General features: G+C 46.8%; 1 protein-coding gene across 1 annotated transcript in view; it reads left to right on the top strand.

The window, feature by feature from the left end:
- Positions 1-18,551, top strand: part of COL22A1 (collagen type XXII alpha 1 chain) — a 304,788-nt gene that overhangs the window by 214,090 nt on the left and 72,147 nt on the right. The window contains exons 24-28 of the mRNA XM_029913401.1: positions 9,708-9,752; positions 11,487-11,540; positions 12,542-12,595; positions 17,410-17,463; positions 17,929-17,981. Of these exons, the coding sequence (XP_029769261.1) occupies positions 9,708-9,752; positions 11,487-11,540; positions 12,542-12,595; positions 17,410-17,463; positions 17,929-17,981 (260 nt within the window). The remainder of the gene's footprint in view (positions 1-9,707; positions 9,753-11,486; positions 11,541-12,541; positions 12,596-17,409; positions 17,464-17,928; positions 17,982-18,551) is intronic.

The following is an 18,551-nucleotide window of genomic DNA, read 5'->3' as shown; positions in this document are numbered from 1 at the left end:
AGTTCTTAACGTCCTGTTTACAAGGTAAGACTTTAGTAAGGGGTTGTGTAAAAATCAGAGATGTGCCTGAACTGCAAAACTTAGATCTGAATCCAAACTCTCCCAAAGGTGCTTGAAGTGGGGGGATTGGTGCAGGACCATCTCTGATAAGAATTGAAACAGGGAAAGGAAAAAAAAAATCTGGAGCCTGTTAGCTTACTAATAGCATTGAAGCCAAAAAAAACCTGATGAATGTTTTCTGTTATTTTCATTTGTTGCACTGACTGAATAAAAACCATTAAAAACAAACAAAAAGGAGAAATTAAGCTTGTTCATCAATAAACATAAGAAATCCCAGGCTGTGCCTTATGCTAAGATACAAAATTAAGCAAACACTTTTTTTTTTTTGCTGAAAAGAAGATATTCTCAGTGAGAAACTGCAATGTACAAAGCCTCTGCATTCTTATAGCCTCGGGAGATTATCAGTAATTTTTGTTCAGAAACGTTGGTGCTCCAGTTATCATGCCACTTGGCTTAATAACTAGAGACCTGGTCCATTATGAATGATGCAGCAAGCACTTAAAATGGTTAAAAAGCCATGCAAGTTAAATGTACACGACTACTGGCCCTTAGGGCCTTGGTTTTCAGTGTTGCCAGCAGAGTCTCTTTCTATATCCTTTTATTCTTCTCTTGATTTACAAAACAGGATTTGAGTGGAGAATACAATTTAGTGTTGTAATGCAGCATTCATCAAAAAACTAGCATTGGAAATGTTAGTGTAAGGAGGTGTGGGCAGCAGGCTAGAGGAGAGGTGAAGAACAGGTGTAAGGACCCCAAATGGGTGGCTGTTCAGATGTCAGCTGGTTGTAGCAAGCATAGTAGAAAAGGGGAATTTTGAGGTACTGTATATACTCGATCATAAGCCGGTTTGTTTATAAGCCGACCCCCCCAAGATGAATAAGTAAAAATGGAAATTTTTTATGACCCATTCATAAGTCAACCCTATAATTCAGGGGTCAGCAAACTTTGGCTCCCGGGCCATCAGGATAAGCCGCCGGCAGCCCGAGACAGTTTGTTTACCTCGAGCGTCCACAGACACGGAGGTAAACCTAAGTAAACAAAGTCTCCCAGCCCGCTGGAACTGCTCTGGCAGGCTGGGCGGTGCGGCCCCAGCCTGCTCCGGCAGACCAGACTGCGCTGCATGGCTGCAGCCTGCTCCAGTGGGCGGGGCGGACGGCGCGACCGCAGCCTGCCAGCCCTGGAGCTGCAGCTGCTTCGGAGGCTGGGGGGAGAGCAGCGTGGCCAGAAGCGGAGACATTCTGGCTCTGCCTCTTTCCTTCTGTCTCTGCTGGCTGTGCTGCCTCTCCTTGCCCCCTCTGATGGGGGGGAGGGGCTGTGTCCCACCTCTCCCTCTCTATACCCGTTCATAAGCCGACCCCCTTCTCTGATGCTTCCCTTTTTTACTAAAATAATTCGGCTTATGAACGAGTATATACGGTACATTGTGAAAAGGATTGGGGATCTTGGCATGACAACAATGAAGGCCTGACAGAGGAGAGGAGAGAACGGGAGATTGAGGCCAAGTCTATACTACAGATCTATATTGATATAACTACCTTGCTCAGGGTATGAAAAATCCCCCAGGGGCGCTGGAACAATTTGTATAGTGGGGGCGCTGAGAGTCATTGAACCAAACTGTCAACCCTGTGTCTGATGGAAACCACTTCAAGCCAAGGAATGCGGCAGTTCCAGCACCTATGAAATCCGCACCCCTGAATGATGCAATTAGATCAATATAGATCCGTAGTGTAGACTTGTGTAGACTTACCGACTTAATCCCCATGAAGATTTCACTATATTGATGGGAGAGCTTCTCCCATTAACACAGCTACCACCTCTCGGGGAGGTGGATTATTTACACTGACAGGAGAAGCTCTCCCATCAGGATAGGTAGCATCTTCAGTAGGTGCTGCAGCTGTGGTGCTGTATGTGAAATCAAGCCCTGAGATGAGGCTGCCAGATGGAACTAGTGAAGATATAACAAAAGATGAAATTTCAGAGGTTAAGTGGCTGTGAATGGCTCTGCAGATTAGTAAAGACAAACATAGAAGTTGGAGCTGAAAAAGGCCTATTAGCATGAGTGCCATGTATTTTATTAGCATTATATCAGCAGTCAAATAATTCTGCCTGGCTAAATGCTTGTCTCACTCATAAACTGATGAGCTGCCTAAAAACATTCATTGCAATCTTTGTTATATGGTGTCTGGCTGGTGGGTCTCGCCCACATGCTCAGGATCTAAATGATTCACCATATTTGAGGTTGGGAAGGAATTTTCCCTCAGGTCAGATTGGCAGAGACCCTGGATTTTTTTTTGCCTTTCTCTGCAATGTGGGGCACGGGATACTTGCTGGTTTGGACTAGAGTAAATGGTGGATTCTCTTTAACTGAAAGTCTTTACATCGAGATTTGAGAACTTCAGTAACTCAACCAGAGGTTATGGACCTACTACAGGAGTGGGTGTGCAAGGTTCAGTAGCCTGCAATGTGCTGGAGGTCAGACTAGATGATCATGATTTACATGAGTCTATGAGCTTTCTGAAAAAGCATGCATTGCAGTCTTTGTTGTACGGATTTGGACAGCAGCATGGAATATGTGAGCTAAATCTATGCAGCTTCATTTCCATTGGCAGTTCTCTGGAGGAGCCATTATACCCTCATATACACCATGAATAGTGCACCCATTGACCTCTTCCCCAGTCCTTTACAGAACAGTGAGCTCAGGCCAAAGCACCTAGTGCTCTGTTTGTATTCACAGACCTTCCCATGGGGAAGGAGAACCTCATATTGTGGTTGATGAGACTGAAAAGTAACCCATGAGCAGTCAGAATAAATCTCCCTTTCTCTGACAACCTTTGAAACAAGAAAGGTCATAAAAGGAGGAAGCATCCCGCATCATCTCATCTTTGGTACCCAACTGGGAAGTCGCAAGGCAAACCATCCTTCTGATTATGGAGGATGTCAGGTTTCAAAAGCCTTCAGACACTTGAATTAAATTCTTAAGCATGCAGAAGAGTCCCTATGTTAATTTCTGTAGAAAGAGCTGATTGAAATTCTTCAACCAAAACATTTTCCCACTAGAGAATGTGGTTGTCAAAAAATTTTGATTTCCATTGGGAAAGTCCAAACAAAATATTTCAGCTTGAATCAACATTTGGAAAAAAATATTTTTTTGTTTCAAAATGTCAGTTCAAAATTTTAAAAAAATTCTGAAATTTTGAAACATTTTCTTTTGATCAAAAATGTGGAAATTTTTCGTTCAGTGTTTCAAAATTGAATTTTTTCAGAACTTTTCATTGTGTGAATATTTTTGATATTTTGACTTTTGGTGCATGGGAAACGCTTGCAAGAGCCTTAACCAGTTATAAGGTTTGTGTGCACAATTCCTGTGCAATGTAACCAGATGGGAATGCTTCACTTTTTTTATAGCCTCTTTCATCAAATGATCTCCTCTCACTTTACAAACGAATTCAGCCTGACAAAATCCCTGTGAAGCAGGCTTCATCTTCATTTTGCAAACGGGGAAACTGAGGCACAGAGCATGGCCGTAAGTTGCTTAAGGTCACACAAGAAGTCACACTAGCAAAACTTAGAATAGAACCCAGTTCTCCTAGCTTTTTTCGATGCTCTCCTAGATTGCGCTCCCTCCCCTTATCTCTTCATACTACGTAAAGAAAAAGTTATCTCAACATAAGTTGCTGAATAAAGGAAATCTCATTCCACCATGATAAAGACACATGTTGTCACACACATGGGATGGGGTTGTGATATCAGCAAGTGACTCACAGAGGGGAGGCAAGCAGATTATAAAGGAGAAAAATCCCATTTGCGGCTCAAGTTTACGTGGGTGGCAGTTGCATCCAGTTTAAAAGAAGAGTGAACTTCCCACGTCAGTTACATTAAAAAAATGGAAATATCTATCTTGCCTTTTAATGCCGAGGCAGGTCAGCCAGGTTATAATTGGTTCTACCTCCCACAAGCTGTAAAGTGCTTTGCAGCTAAGTGACACTCGGAAAGGTGTGAAATTGCTTGGGCCTTTGGAAAAAAAGAAATCAAACAAAATCAAAGTGAAAGACCCTTATAACTCTGTGTCCTCCCCTCTCCCAGATCAGAATTTAAAAGGGGCACCACTGGGAACTGGCTTTTGGAAAGGGGGTTTTGTTCTGTACAATTGAATGATCACTAAAAGTGGTCATCAGTAAAAGCAAATTCTACTTTAATCTTGATTATCAGCAACAAGAGGAAAAGTTTTATATATATATATATATATATATAGAAGACATATAGCCTGTGCTTATTGACTTGGGTGAAATATTAGGGGTAAAATATAGCTGATGTATTATAATTATTTGTAGCGGTGCCCACTATGGGGTAGGTCCTTTTCACAGATTCAAGAACAGTCTCTGCTCCAGAGTGCTCGGGTTCTAAGGACAGGCAGAGGTCAGGGGAAGGGGAACGACAATAGGCAATTTGTATACAAGTCAAATCGATTTGCTGTAGGCATCACGGCAGAAAAGACTTTAAGGGGGACAAGGGCATGACAGATTTCTGCAGGTTCTGTGTGTGTGACCATGGCACTTTCTAGCTATTGGCTCTGATCAGTTAGGGCAACCAAGCCTGCAGGCCCCTGGTGGCAATAAATCTGCCAGGAGCAGGAGATGTAGTGGCATACGACTCCTTGGCTCTAGCGCGTTGCCCAGAAAGCTGGCTGCACCGGGCTGTCTAGAAGGTGTTCTCATTCAGTGCATCTCCCAGGGAGCCCTGGCAATATAAATTAAAGCTGCCTTCCCCCTGAGGAGGCCTCCGCCAGCATAGCTGTCCCACCAGGGTGCAGTTTTGTAGGTTGCACATGCCTGCCCCTATGTAGGTGAATCGATCTTGTATTTGGGCATAATTAGCCTGCGTTAGGATGTGTCACGATGGTCGTGATAGAAAAATATTGCAGTTGAGATATTAATAGTAGCAATAAACATGGACTGTGGAACTCATTGCTACATGATGTTGAGGCCAAGAACTTGGCAAGATTCAGAGAGGGATTAGATGTTTACGTGACTAGCAAGAATGTCCAAAGTTGCTGTAGTAAATAAATAATAATAATTCATCATTAATAAAGACCTTGGGCATGGATATAAAACCTCATGCTTCCGGTTTAAGTCAGGCTCTGACTATTAGGGGTTAGGATGAAACCCCCTGTGGGCAGATATTCCACATCTGCCTTCTGTGGGATTTCTTTTATCTTCTTCTGAAGCATCTGGTGCAGGCTACTGTCTTAGACACAATACAGGACTAGACAACCCCTGAGTCGAATCCAGTCTGGCAGTTCCTATGTTCCCCACTATTTAAATACCTGGCAGAGTTTGTTTTTCATAGAAATCAGAACTAATTTATATTTAGTTCAGAGTGAGCAGAAGCTCAAAGCCACTGAGTAATTGCAATTAAAAATATATTTTTTCCTCTCATGCAACCTCCTGCCTCTGCTCCTCACAAGACTCCTTTCTTTAACACCTCCTTGCATTCCTGTCTCTGTGCCTTCGTCCATACAGTGCCATGTCTAGGACATTCTGCCTTGCCTTGTTTGCCACTGCCATCCTCTCTCTTTGTTCAAATTCCTCCGTAAAATGCATCTCTTCTGAGAGGCCTTTCAAAAACACTGTATATGAATAATTTTAATAATGCCCAGCCAAGCAAACTGCAGGTCAGAGTGGTTTCAGCATTCCAACCATCCCAGGCCGGTCCACCACTGACCCCTTCCTCTCTCCTGTCTGCCTGATCCTTCTGTTTCCATGTGTCATTGGTCTGGTCTACACTGCGGGGGGCGGGGGATCGATCTAAGATACACAACTTCAGCTATGAGAATAGCGTAGCTGAAGTCGACGTATCTTTGATCGACTTACCTCCCGTCCTCACGGCGCGGGATCGATGGCCGCGGCTCCCTCGTCGACTCCGCTTCTGCCTCTCGCCCTGATGGAGTTTCGGAGTCGACGGGGAGTGCGTTCGGGGATAGATTAATCACTCTAGACGAAACGCAATAAATGGATCCCCGATAGATCGATCGCTACCCGCTGATCCGGCGGGTAGTGTGGACGTACCCATTGGCTTCTGCAGGAATGGGATCAACACCTTTGTCTCTGCCTCCAACTCAGAGCTTCCTGCCTTTCTTTAATACCAGTCCCTTTCACTTCCCATGTTCCAAGTGGCCTTCTACATTCACCACTGATTGTCTCAACAGTACCTGTTGCTTTGTCTCTTCCACTGGACTGATTTACACTGTTGCTTCTTGGCCTTGTTTCTCTCTCACTAGCATAGCTAGGTGCAAGTCATCCTGGCCGTGGTCTCTTCCTGACTAGCACGATGCAGTTTTGGGGGAACTCTTTCTGGCTGCAGAGGCCCCCAGGCAGGAGAGTCTGTAGGAGCTGTGTGCAATTACAACTCTCCTGAGCAGGACTTCTTGCTTAGCCTTAGATCATGCCAACAGATGTCAGTATAATCTAGGGACTCTGCTCCTGGTCTCCCATGTGATTGTCAAGTTCTGCATGCACCTCAGGCTTGGTGTAAATAATAATAATGTTATGGTGGTGATGGCCACGTATCTATTGCTGTATAGGATACAGAACTGCAGCAAGGCCAGTGAGTCTTAACTGATCCCATTTCTGATTACTTTGCCCCCTCGACTGGTAAGATGCTGACAATTTTTCAACTCCCTTTTATTCGATGTATTCTAAAGTCGTAATTTCATATGCCTGCTACCTTATATGAAACACAGCGCCACCACCAGCGCCTCGTCCTTCATTCTCCCTGCCGCCTCCTACTCTCTCTTCCTCTCTCACTTCTTCCTTCAAAAAGAAAACGGATAACCTTGGTCCGTGACCTGTAATATTGCAGTCACAGGGGCTGCGACCTGTGATATTGAATAGTGACACTGCTAGGATTTGTTGGCCAAAGGGCTGACTTGTCGGTTTTGTTCTTATGTCTGTCTCCAGTTCCATTTAATTCTTTTTACAGGGCACTTCCAAAAGAAAAGCCTCAGAGCTCTCTGCAAAATCCTGATGGAAAACTGAAAGTAAATAGAACTGTGGTGCTAACCAGAGGGAGGCAGGCTACATTTCACTACCCAGTCACTTTTCTTGCATTTCCTCCCACTTTATTTGTTTAGGCCCCAATCCAGCAAAGATTTTTAACACAGGCTTAACTTTAAGCACATGAGCAATCCCATCCTAGGCCTTCAGTGGGCGCTGAAGGGACCCAGTACTGCAATTTTGGGGTACATACACCCCCCCTCCTTGGTTTGCTCATGGAATGCCCCATCAGATCTTATCCCTCTAGCCACCACCTCTCTCTCTGAGCAGAGACCCACATCCCTTTCCCTCCTGAGCAGGGGTCTCCCCACCTCTGAAAATCAGGCTACTTCTTTAGGTGCCTAATTATGGACGTTGATGTCTAACTTTAGGCATCCGAGTTTGACAGTGTTGGCCAGCGTTCTTACCAGCTCAAGCGTATTTAAGTTAAGAGCCAGCATTGGCACAAGAACAAATGCATATAATCTGGTGACCAACAAGTTTAGGCTTGAAATTAGACAAAGGTTTCTAACCATCAGAGGTGTGATGTTCTGGGACAGCCTTCCGAGGGGAGCAGTGAAGGCAAAAAACCTTAACTTGTTTCAAGAGGTGCTTGATACCTGACAGGGTGCTAACAACAATGCTCTGTTCACTGATGCTGCTGCAGGCTCAGCTGTGATCAAAGAAATACTTTCTGTTGGCAGATTGTGAGCACCTGGGTGGTCATTACTGGGCTAATGATGTAATTGGGAGGATATAAGTAGAAGGAACAGGAAGCAAGGGGAAGCTTAGAGGGACAGCTCAGAAGATGAGCTGTGAGGGCAGGGGCGGCTCTATGTATTTTGCCGCCCCAAGCACGGCAGTCAGGCAGCCTTCGGAGGCACGCCTGTGGGAGGTCCGCTGGTATCGTGGATTCGGTGGCATGGCTGCGGGTGGTCCTCCAGTCCCGCGCCTTCGGCGTGCCCGCCGCCGAATTGCCGCCGAAGCCACGGGACCGGCGGACCTCCCACAGGCACGCCGCCGAAGGCTGCCTGACTGCCGCCCTCACGGCGACCAGCAGGCCCCCCCCCGCGGCTTGCCGCCCCAGGCACGCGCTTGGAGCGCTGGTGCCTGGAGCCGCCCCTGTGTGAGGGTACAGGGAAAGTTCAGGCTGGAAGATGCCACTGTTATGTTCTGCTTGTAAAAGTGCAGAGGAATAAGATACACGTGGTGAAAGGAAAGCAACCTGGGTGTGTTTGACTGTGAGGTGACAGAAACAGGCTAGATAGAGTGGCACACCAGGTAGCTGAGGGAATGCCCTGTGGTAATAAGTTAATGGGCTGATGGTCTGATGAGGTTGCTTACAGTGGCATATGGCCCTCCACGACTGCTATTAGGAAATATCTCCAACGGCCAGTGATGGGACACTAGCTGGGGAGGGCTCTGAGTTACTACAGAGAATTCTTTCCCAGATGTCTGGCTGGTGAGTCTCGCCCACATGCTCAGGGTCTAACTGATCACCACATTTGTGGTCAGGAAGAAGTTTTCCCCCAGGTCCGATTGGCAGAGACCCTGGGGGTTTTTTTTGCCTTCCTCTGCAGTGTAGGGCACGGGTCACTTGTTGGTTTGAACTAGAGTAAATGGTGGAGTCTCTGTAACTGAAAGTCTTTACATCAAGATTTGAGGACTTCAGTAACTCAGCCAGAGGTTAGGGGTGTATTACAGGAATAGGTGGGTGAGGTTCAGTGGCCTGCAATGTGCAAGTGGCCAGAATACATGATTATGATGTTGCCTTCAGGCTTTAAAGTCTATGAGCCTGTGAGCAAATCTCATTGCTACAGTGAGGGCTATAATGTAGGAAATACTTTCCCAAGAGAAGTCAGTTAAAACCAGACTGGCCACAGCACTTGCTGCTATACTGCAGGCAATCTAGTGTGGGCACCGATGAAAAGCTTGAGCATTTCCATCTCCAACTTGTTTAACACACTGAGACCTCTTTCTACACCGTTTTCGTGTTGACTATTTACTACTCAAATGACAGGGCCAATGGGCAAAACTGCAGGTGTGGAGCTTTTATTATAAAATATTGGACCTACTGTATCAGGTCTAGCCATTTGAAGGCATATGGGTAGAATCACATTTTTTTAAAAAAATCCAACCAACCCTGTCTCATTCATTGTTTATTTCACTAATCTGGTGTTGGAGGTAAACCGCTTGCTCCTTAGCTTCTCTTTGAAACAACCTTAAATGGGATTAAATGAGTCTTACTGTGGCTAGAATGTTTCACTGGACAGGCGCTGCGTTGCGAGTTAGCATTGATTGCCTGAGCCTCGCTCATTTCTTGCATCAGGGACAGGTCTGGAGTTCATCTTGCAGGGAGAGTAGTTAGGGGCTTAAGAGGCTGCCTGTGCAAAGCCGGTAATTCTGTTCTGCTCGTGAGTACAGGCTCCCAGGGAGCTCACTTTTGGCATCTGTCCTCTTTTTATGGAGGCTAATCAAATAAGGGTCAGCGTTGCATGTGATTAGAATCAGCTTGAGGGAGCAGGACACCCTGTGCCCAGCGGAAGATTGCTCCTTTCACACTCTAGAGGGGATGTCATTGGGTTTGATAAAACATTTTTCTTTCTTTCCTTGCAGGGTCCAATCGGGCCTCCTGGTGTTGCTGGTTCACCTGGTGCTCCAGTAAGGAAACATGCTTATGTTTTTCTTTGTTTGTTTGTAAAGGGACAGAAATGGCATTTTGAAGTAACTAAGGCTCAGGCCTGCTTCCGTAGACTTCAGTGGGAGCTTTGCCCTTGACTTCAATGGGAGTCAGATCTGGCCTTTGGCTAGGACATATCCATGCTCGCACTTCCTCATTCGGAAGCACTGGTTGACTTAATGTGATGGCTCCTGTACACTTATTCCTGGGGAAATTCTGTGCCACTGCGTGTGCACAGAAACACGTCCCCCTGCAGAGTCTCTTTGCTTCCCTACAGAAAAATGGGTTCTGTGGGGAAACAAAGAGCAGCTGCATCAGTGCTCACTCACCTCTCCCCGGAGCATGGACACATCCGTTTGGGCACCCAAAGCAGCCGGGAGAGAGGTAAGTCACGGGGCAGGGAGGGGGGGAGGTGACTGGGGATGCCATGGTCACCCAGGGACATCAGTCCCAGCTGGGTGGTGGTGGGGAAGGGAAGAGAAGGAGGACAATGGAGTCAGTTCCCCCTCTTGCTCCCCTCCATGGAGCAGCCAGGGCTGGGTCAGATCAACCCCCAGATCAACCTTCCCCAGCTGCAGGAAGCTCTGCACTAGGGTCGGGGCGGATTGGCGGGGGAGTCTGGGTGCAGGGAGTGAGGCTTGGCAGGGGGGTTGGGTGCGGGGGGGGGGGGTCCAGATGCACAGGGGTTGGGCAGATGGGGGAGCAGCTCCCTGTACAGTGACCCCTTCTCCACCTCCTGGCACCATCGCTCCTCAGCCACGGGAGGGAGGGGTCACGTAAAGGGAGCTGCTCCCCCTGTCCACCCAACCCCTGTGCATCTGGACACCCCTCCCCACGAGTCCCCCTCCAAGCCTCACCCGCTTCTGCATCTGGAACCCTGCCACAGCAGAACCCCCTGCCCCCGCAGTGGGAGCCCCTCGCACCCAGAACCCCCCACCCTGCCAAGCCTCTCGCCCTGCATCAGGAGCCCCAACCCCCACCTCCCTGAGCCTCACGCCCTGCATCAGGAGCCCTCGCACCCAAACCCCCACCCCACTGAGCCCCAACCAGCTTCACCCTGACCCCCACCCTACCAAGCCCCACTCCCCCAGTATCCCCCCAGTACTGAATCGCCCACACCCAGACCCCCCTGCTGAGCCCTAACCACCTTCACCTGGACTCCCCTGCAGAGTCCCATTCCCCCTGCATCCAGAACCCCCAACAAGCCCCTGTGTATCCAGATCTTCCCCTCCACCCCTGAACCTGTCACCAAGCTGCCCACACATAGATTGCACCACACAGAACCCTGGTACTCTCGTGTGAATTCTGCACCAAAAATTTAATTCTGCATCAAAAAATTAAAAAAATTCTGCAAAATTCTGCATAATTTTATTTTGTCAAAATAACACAGTAACAATTTAATCACACCATTTTCAATTATTTTGATATTTTATTTCAAAATACTTGTCAGCAAATAGTTGTATTTTGACAAATAAATTATACAGAATGTTGCATTATTTTAAAATATTGTGCGCAGTATTTTTTATTTTTGAGGGCAGAATTCCCTCAGGCATATTTGACAATTACTCCTAGTTCCCAAGGTAGAAACAGGCCTTTGTGAGTGGGCAAATTGTGCTGATCTATCTGAGCGGAAGTCGGTAAGCTGTAGTAGCAGAATGTCACTGCGTTGCAAAGGCCTGAATGCTAACAATTCCCTCCTGTCGTTTTGTTTGTAGGGATTGGCTGGAGAAACTGGTGTTTCTGGTAAAACTGGACTGCCAGGACCAGCTGTAAGTTCTGAATTGCTGCTTTCATTTCCGTCTTCTCTGACTCTGCATGTCTAACTTGCACCCTCTTTCTAGTACCTTGTCCACATAAAAGGTTAATGAGTCTGCTACAGTTGGTCTCTTCCTTCTCATGCACTAGAGACTTACACTTTTAGCAAGAGAAATCCTGAAGCAAGAATCTGTCATACACGTACTTTGGGATTTCAGTACGAGAATACATTCGGGCAATACTTTTTTTTATTACTGCCCCCAAATTATTGCAACATGCAGTTCTTTAAAACCACAAGCTTCCCAAATCAGGCATGTGAACTGAAGCAAAATCTCCATCTTAGAACAGCAAAGCAATTTCCATTGGGTATTTAATGGCAAGGCAGATCAATTAGGAAATAATTGGCTTTAATAGGCACTCCCACAATCTATAAGGTTCTTCAGTGGCTGTGTTAAGAAAAGAGTCTTTCCTACCTTTCTAATACATTAGACAAATCATTTTCATGATGATTCTGCTAATTGATGCTTTCACATCTATTTGATAGATTGTATGGTTAATAAATTGCTGACACTTAAAGAAGGAGACAGACTATTTTATCCTTGGAGGCAGAAGAGACTGGGAACCGATGAGTAAAGATACCATCTCCAAACTTATTTAAGAACCAATTTATTTATAGTCTTTAAGGTGCTTGCTGTTCTTTCTCTGTAGCAACAGTGACATCCAGTGGCCATTTACCAAGACTGGTTTATTGGATAGGAGATGCATCATTGGCCTTGGGAGCATGTGTGTTACATGATGTTTCCCTGTGATCCAGATGGAAAATAGAACAGAAATGTAAAAAACTCAGCAAAGAAACAATGGGGCTGATTCTGCTGTCCTTAAAACCAGCATAACTGAGAGAACACTGAGGTCATATGTGCCTGTATCTCCTAGCAGCTGGATGCTAAATGAGTCCCGGTTTAAAATGGTCTGAACGTAAGTGGTCTCCCACAGCTGATAATTTTCTCTTGTTTAGGGATCGCCTGGCAAGGATGGATTAAATGGTCTTCCTGGATTTCCGGGCCAAAAGGCAAGTGGCACAGGATATTCCAATTTAACACTATTCACCTACTGATCTTACTCTGTGGACAGAGTGGCAAACTTCTCCATGCTAAATTCTCACCCATTCCACTTCAGTGAGCCAGTAGGTGCAGCTTCAGGGCAAATCAGCTGAAGCTACTGTGTTGAATTTGGCACAGGGTGTATTCAGCCCCTGTGACGGGTTCCCCGGGATGCAACCTGGATCTGGGGTACCGCCGAGCCCTCTGGCATACCAACTTAGGCTCCAACTCACACTGTGATGCTGTGACAAGCTGTCAGCCTCTCTAAGTATTGCACGTACACAGCCATCCACAGGCAGGGACACACCCAGCTGAGTTCCATGAATGCTTCTCCTTAGCCACTCATGAACTAACAACAGAGAGGCTTCAGCCAATTCCCACAGCTCCCCAGCCTAGGACCCCAGGGCTGTACCATCCTGTCCTGGCCAGAAGCCTGACCAGTGTAAGTTTATTACCCAGTCCACCCCTCCCTCTATGTGGAGAGGATGTGCACCCGCTTTTATACACTGAACAGATTTCCCAAGCACTTCAACCAAAACACACTGTTTAAGGTAAAATATAAAACAGATTTATTAACTACAGAAAGGTACATTCTAAGTGATTATAAGTAGTAAGCATAGAGATCAAAGTTGGTTACCTAAGAAATAAAAGTAAAATCGCAATCTAGTTCTATAAACTAGACAGGATTTGAATCAAGCAAAGTCTCACCCCGATGATATGGTTCCTTCATACACAAACTGGGATTGTCCTCTCCAGCCTGGAACCACCTCCCCAGTTCAGTCTTTGTTCTCCAGACTTGTTTCCAGGTGTTGAGTTTTGGGGGGAGAGAGGCCAAGTGATGATGTCACTTCCCTTTTGTATAGTTTCTTCCAGCTTGCTGGAAAGATCCTTGGCTATGACGTGAGTCAAGCAGTCTCCATTGTCTACATGCTATCTCTGAGACGTCTTCATTGTATACAGCTCCTAGGATAGTCGTTGTGAGTGTGGACTCCTTTAACAGGCCATCAGCATGTCTGGCTCCTCCATTGTTGCACCCGAAAGGCTGATTTTGGGTGTTCCCAATCTCACAACATATTTCAGTAACACACACATAGCAAAACATAGCAAATGTGGCAGGCGACCAGCTTGGCTTAACAGAGAAATCTTTGGTGAGTTTAAACACAAAAAGGAAGCTTACAAGAAGTGGAAACTTGAACAGATGACTAGGGAGGAGTATAAAAATATTGCTCAAGCATGCAGGGGTGTAATCAGGAAGGCCAGTTGGAGTTGCAGCTAGCAAGGGATGTGAAGGGTAACAAGAAGGGTTTCTACAGGTATGTTAGCAACAAGAAGAAGGTCAGGGAAAATGTGGGACCCTTACTGAATGGGGAAGGCAACCTAGTGACAGATGATGAGGAAAAAGCTGAAGTACTCAATGCTTTTTGTGCCTCGGTCTTCACAGACAAGGGCAGCTCCCAGACTGCTGCACTGGGCAGCACGGTATGCGGAGGAGGTAAGCAACCCTCAGTGGTAAAAGAACAGGTTAAGGACTACTTAGAAAAGCTGGACATACACAAGTCCATGGGGCCAGATGCACTGCACCCGAGGGTGCTGAGGGCTGATGTGACTGCAGAGCTGTTGGCCATTATCTTTCAAAACTTGTGGCGATCAGGGGAGGTCCCAGATGATTGGAAAAAGGCAAATATAGTGCCCATCTTTAAAAAAGGGAAGAATGAGAATCTGGGGAACTACAGACCAGTCAGCCTCACCTCAGTTCCTGGAAAAATCATGGAGCAGGTCCTCAAGGAATCCATTTTGAAGCACTTGGAGGAGAGGAAGTTAATCAGGAACAGGCAACATTAATCCACCAAGGGCAAGTCATGCCTGACCAACCTGATTGCCTTCTATGATGAGAGAACTGGCTGTGTGGTTATGGGGAAAGCGGTGGACGTGATATACCTTGACTTTAGCAAAGCTTTTGATACGGTCTCCCACAGTATTCTTACCAGCAAGTTAAAGAAGTATGGATTGGATGAATGGACTATAAGGTGGATAAAAAGCTAGCTAGATCGTTGGGCTCAACGGGTAGTGATCAACGGCTCGATATCTAGTTGGCAGCCGGTATCAAGCAGAGTGCCCCAGGGGTCGGTCCTGGGGCCAGTTTTGTTCAACATCTTCATTAATTATCTGGATGATTGGATGGATTGCACTCTCATAAATTCACAGATGACACTAAATTGGGGGAGAGGTAGATATGCTGGAGGGTAGGGATAGGGTCCAGAGTGACCTAGACAAATTGGAGGATTGGGCCAAAAGAAATCTGATGAGATTCAACAAGGACAAGTGCCGAGTCCTGCACTGCTACAGGCTGGGGACCGACTGGCTAAGTGGCAGTTCTGCAGAAAAGGACCTGGGGATTACAGTGAACGAGAAGCTGGATATGAGTCAGCAGTGTGCCCTTGTTGCCAAGAAAGCTAACTACATATTGGGCTTCATTAGTAGGAGCATTGCCAGCAGATCGAGGGAAGTGATTATTCTCCTCTATTCGGCACTGGTGAGGCCACATCTGGAGTATTGCATCCATTTTTGGGCCCCCCACTAAAGAAAGGATGTGGACAAATTGGAGAGAGTCCAGCGGAGGGCAACGAAAATGATTAGGGGGCTGGGACACATGATTTATGTGAGGGAACTGGTCTTATTTAGTCTGCAGAAGAGAAGAGTGAGGGGGGATTTGATAGCAGCCTTCATCTACCTGAAGGGGGGTTCCAAAGAGGCTGGAGCCTGGCTGTTCTCAGAGGTGGCAGATGACAGAACAAGGAGCAATGGTCTCGAGTTGCAGTGGGGGAGGTCTAGGTTGGATATTAGGAAAAAATCTATTTCACCAGGAGGGTGGTGAAGCACTGGAATGGGTTATCTAGGGAGGTGATGGAATCTCCATCCTTAGAGGTTTTTAAGGCCCGGGATTGGTCCTGCTTTGAGCAGGGGGTTGGACTGGATGACCTCCTGAGCTCTCTTCCAACCCTAATCTTCTATGATTCTATGAAAAAGGCATAACGTCCCATACAATGAGAGCACATACAATCCAACAGGATATTAATGTTCAACAGATCAAGCCTTTTAAAATGATACCTCACAAGCCATACTTTGTACAAAACATATCATAATTATATGGCAGTGGTGAATATGGAGGTTCCAGGGTGGTGCTTTGAAGCACAGAATGCCACAGTCCCACGAACAGCAGGAGAGGGAGTGACTTTCTCATCCCCTCTCCTTAATCCAAATGCCTCCTTCTACTGTTTGCTGGCAAAGAAGTGGCTGCCAAACTGCTAGGTACAGTTACAGCCTTGCCAGATGCCATGGGGGGATTGTATCTCAGTACCAGTGCCATCCCCGAGGTGAGTTCAGACTCTCTTCTCAGGGCACAATTATTCAACCACCCAAAGCCCACGAGTAACACCCAACAAACGTGGGCTGAAGTCCCCACAGATTTTTCCCTTGCCTGTCCCAGCCACTGGAAAGAGAACACATCCTTCCTTTAAATCTCCTGCTGGATCACGTGACAGGCAGGGAACTCTGAACCCTGTCCTGGCTGTGGTACCCTCTCACAGGAATTAAGTGCAACAGGAACAAAACACAATAAATACTGCTCACAATGATAGATTTAAAAACCAGCATCCTTCCCTACATGGCTATCCAGGTGGAGAAGAGGTGTGTGTCCTGCCTTAATGGGAGAAGTGTCCTCACTTGAGCCACCGTCAATACTTACTGGAGCATTAAGGAAAAGGGCTCTGTTATGGTTCTAAGCAGCTGTGCTTCTCCACTGGAATTAGGTGGCAGCATTATGAATGGTGAAGCCAGGAGAAAACTTGAACTGCGGGTGGCAGTTCCTACACCTCTTCTGCTGCAGCTGCCAGCCTGTGTTAAAGGACTAGAAAACCTGCCTTACAGTGATAGACTCAAGGAGCTCCATCTATTTAGCTTAACACAGAGAAGGTTAAGGGACGACTTAGTCACAGTCTATAAGTACCTTCCTGGGGAACAAATATTTAATAACACGCTCTTCAGGCTAGCAGAAAAAGGCTATAACACAGTCCAATGGCTGGAAGTTGAAGCTAGAGAAATTCAGACTGGAAGTAAGGAGCACAGCTGCCAACTTTCACACGGTAAATAAGCCCCCCGACTTTCACAATCAGCCAAAAATCAAGCTAATCCCATTTCAAAACAAGGCCAACAAGCCAATCCCTAAGAACCCCAACACTCTATGTATGTGACTAGATCCGCCCGGCCTGCAGTCTGGGACTGTGGTGCACCCCTGACTCTCTCCCCACTCCTTGCCCCTGATTGCCCCCCTTTGTCCCTGCTTGCTGGGAGCTGATAAAAAAAAGAAGCTACAAGCCAAACAAGCAACAACCTACAAGCCAAAGACTAGCCAACAAGCAACTCACAAGCCAATGAAGCCAAAAACAAGCCCAATTTCTGCTTTTTTCCCATGGGTTTGGCATGTCTGGTAAGGAGTGAATTTTTTGACGATGAACTACTCTTGTACAATGGCTTGAGGTTGTTCATGGAAGGAATTTGGCTCCATGTTATTCCAGAATGGAATCCAATGAGCTTTGGGGTTTTGTTTACAAATTTTTCAAGAGTGGACAAGGCATCTCAGGAAACAAACAAAGCATGCGTCCGCACACCCACGCACGGAGTTACTGGCGATCTGAACCACCTGGCTCCCCGCTCAGACTGTTGTCGCACATTTACTGCACCCCTGGAGCGTTGTTCTGTTAACCTCCATTTGTGTTCCTTACAGGGAGAACAAGGAGACAGGGGACAGGAAGGTTTTCCTGGGAAAGCTGGTCCCAAGGTAAGGAATTCCAATTTACTGAGCTCTCTGTAAGCATGAATCGAATCTGCCAGAGCACGATTCTGATTTCATTTATATCCGTGTAAGTAGGGGTAGCCCTGCTGACGTTGATGGCCTTACATTTGTGTAACACTGGTGTAAGGGAAAGGAGAAGCAGGTCCGTGTCCCTCTGTGCACAGTGGATTCTGTCACAAGGTTCCATCATACCTAGACATGGACCCAACTAGGACTCAGGATCTGACACTGACCTTTTAGGAGGTTTGCTCTGGCGTATTGGATCCTGCTGCTCCCTGTGGGCCACATAGGGGGACCCATTTCTAGATGTGGGTTGGAGAGGGAGGAAGGAACTCCTGTGAGACATCTGTTTTGCTGTATGGTGATATGGGGTGTAACATCATGATTATAAGGCAGTGTTAAGGGGCATTGGTTCCCTGTAATACTAAAGCTGTGCTTTTGTCTTTCCAGGGTGAGAGCGGAGATCACGGCTCACCTGGTCTAGCTGGTGAGAAGGTGAGCAGGCAAAATTGTCTTAGCAATAAGGCCACCTGCCAAAGCAGTTCATAGGAACCAGACATGGGACTAAATCCTTCAGTCAATAACTAGATACAATGACATTGGTTTGACTCTGACTGAAGGCTGAATTAGCAGTGTTTGGAATGATCAGGTTTATGGTCAGGTAGAACGTGGGGGAAGCTCTAATTAAATGAGGATAAAGCCGAACTGCCTGGGCACCCCTGACAATCTGGTCTCATGCGTGATGAATGAAGAGAAGGAAAGCAAAGAGGCCTAGGCAGATGCACCTGGTCTCCTGGGCACACAGCATTAGTCCAGCATGTTGGTGGGACTTCTGAGAGACGGGGGTCTCCGTATAACCATACAATGCAGGGGGGAGAGTTGTCACCGTCTCTCCAAATGCTACAGCTGTGAGTGGTACTTGCCAGGAAAAGTGCCCCACATGACAGGTCTCTTGTGGAACATAGAGGCAGCAAAGTTATTGAGCTCCTGGTATCCTGTGGCTTCTGGCTGCCCCTGCTAGCAGCTGAGTGGCCCCCCGCCTAGGAGCTGGACCTGCTGGCCGCTTCCAGGGC

Source organism: Terrapene carolina, unplaced genomic scaffold, assembly GCF_002925995.2.
Source record: "Terrapene carolina triunguis isolate 2854851 unplaced genomic scaffold, T_m_triunguis-2.0 Scaffold58, whole genome shotgun sequence".
Classification (NCBI taxonomy): Eukaryota; Metazoa; Chordata; order Testudines; family Emydidae; genus Terrapene; species Terrapene triunguis.
This window is presented reverse-complemented; position numbering and strand designations above follow the sequence as displayed.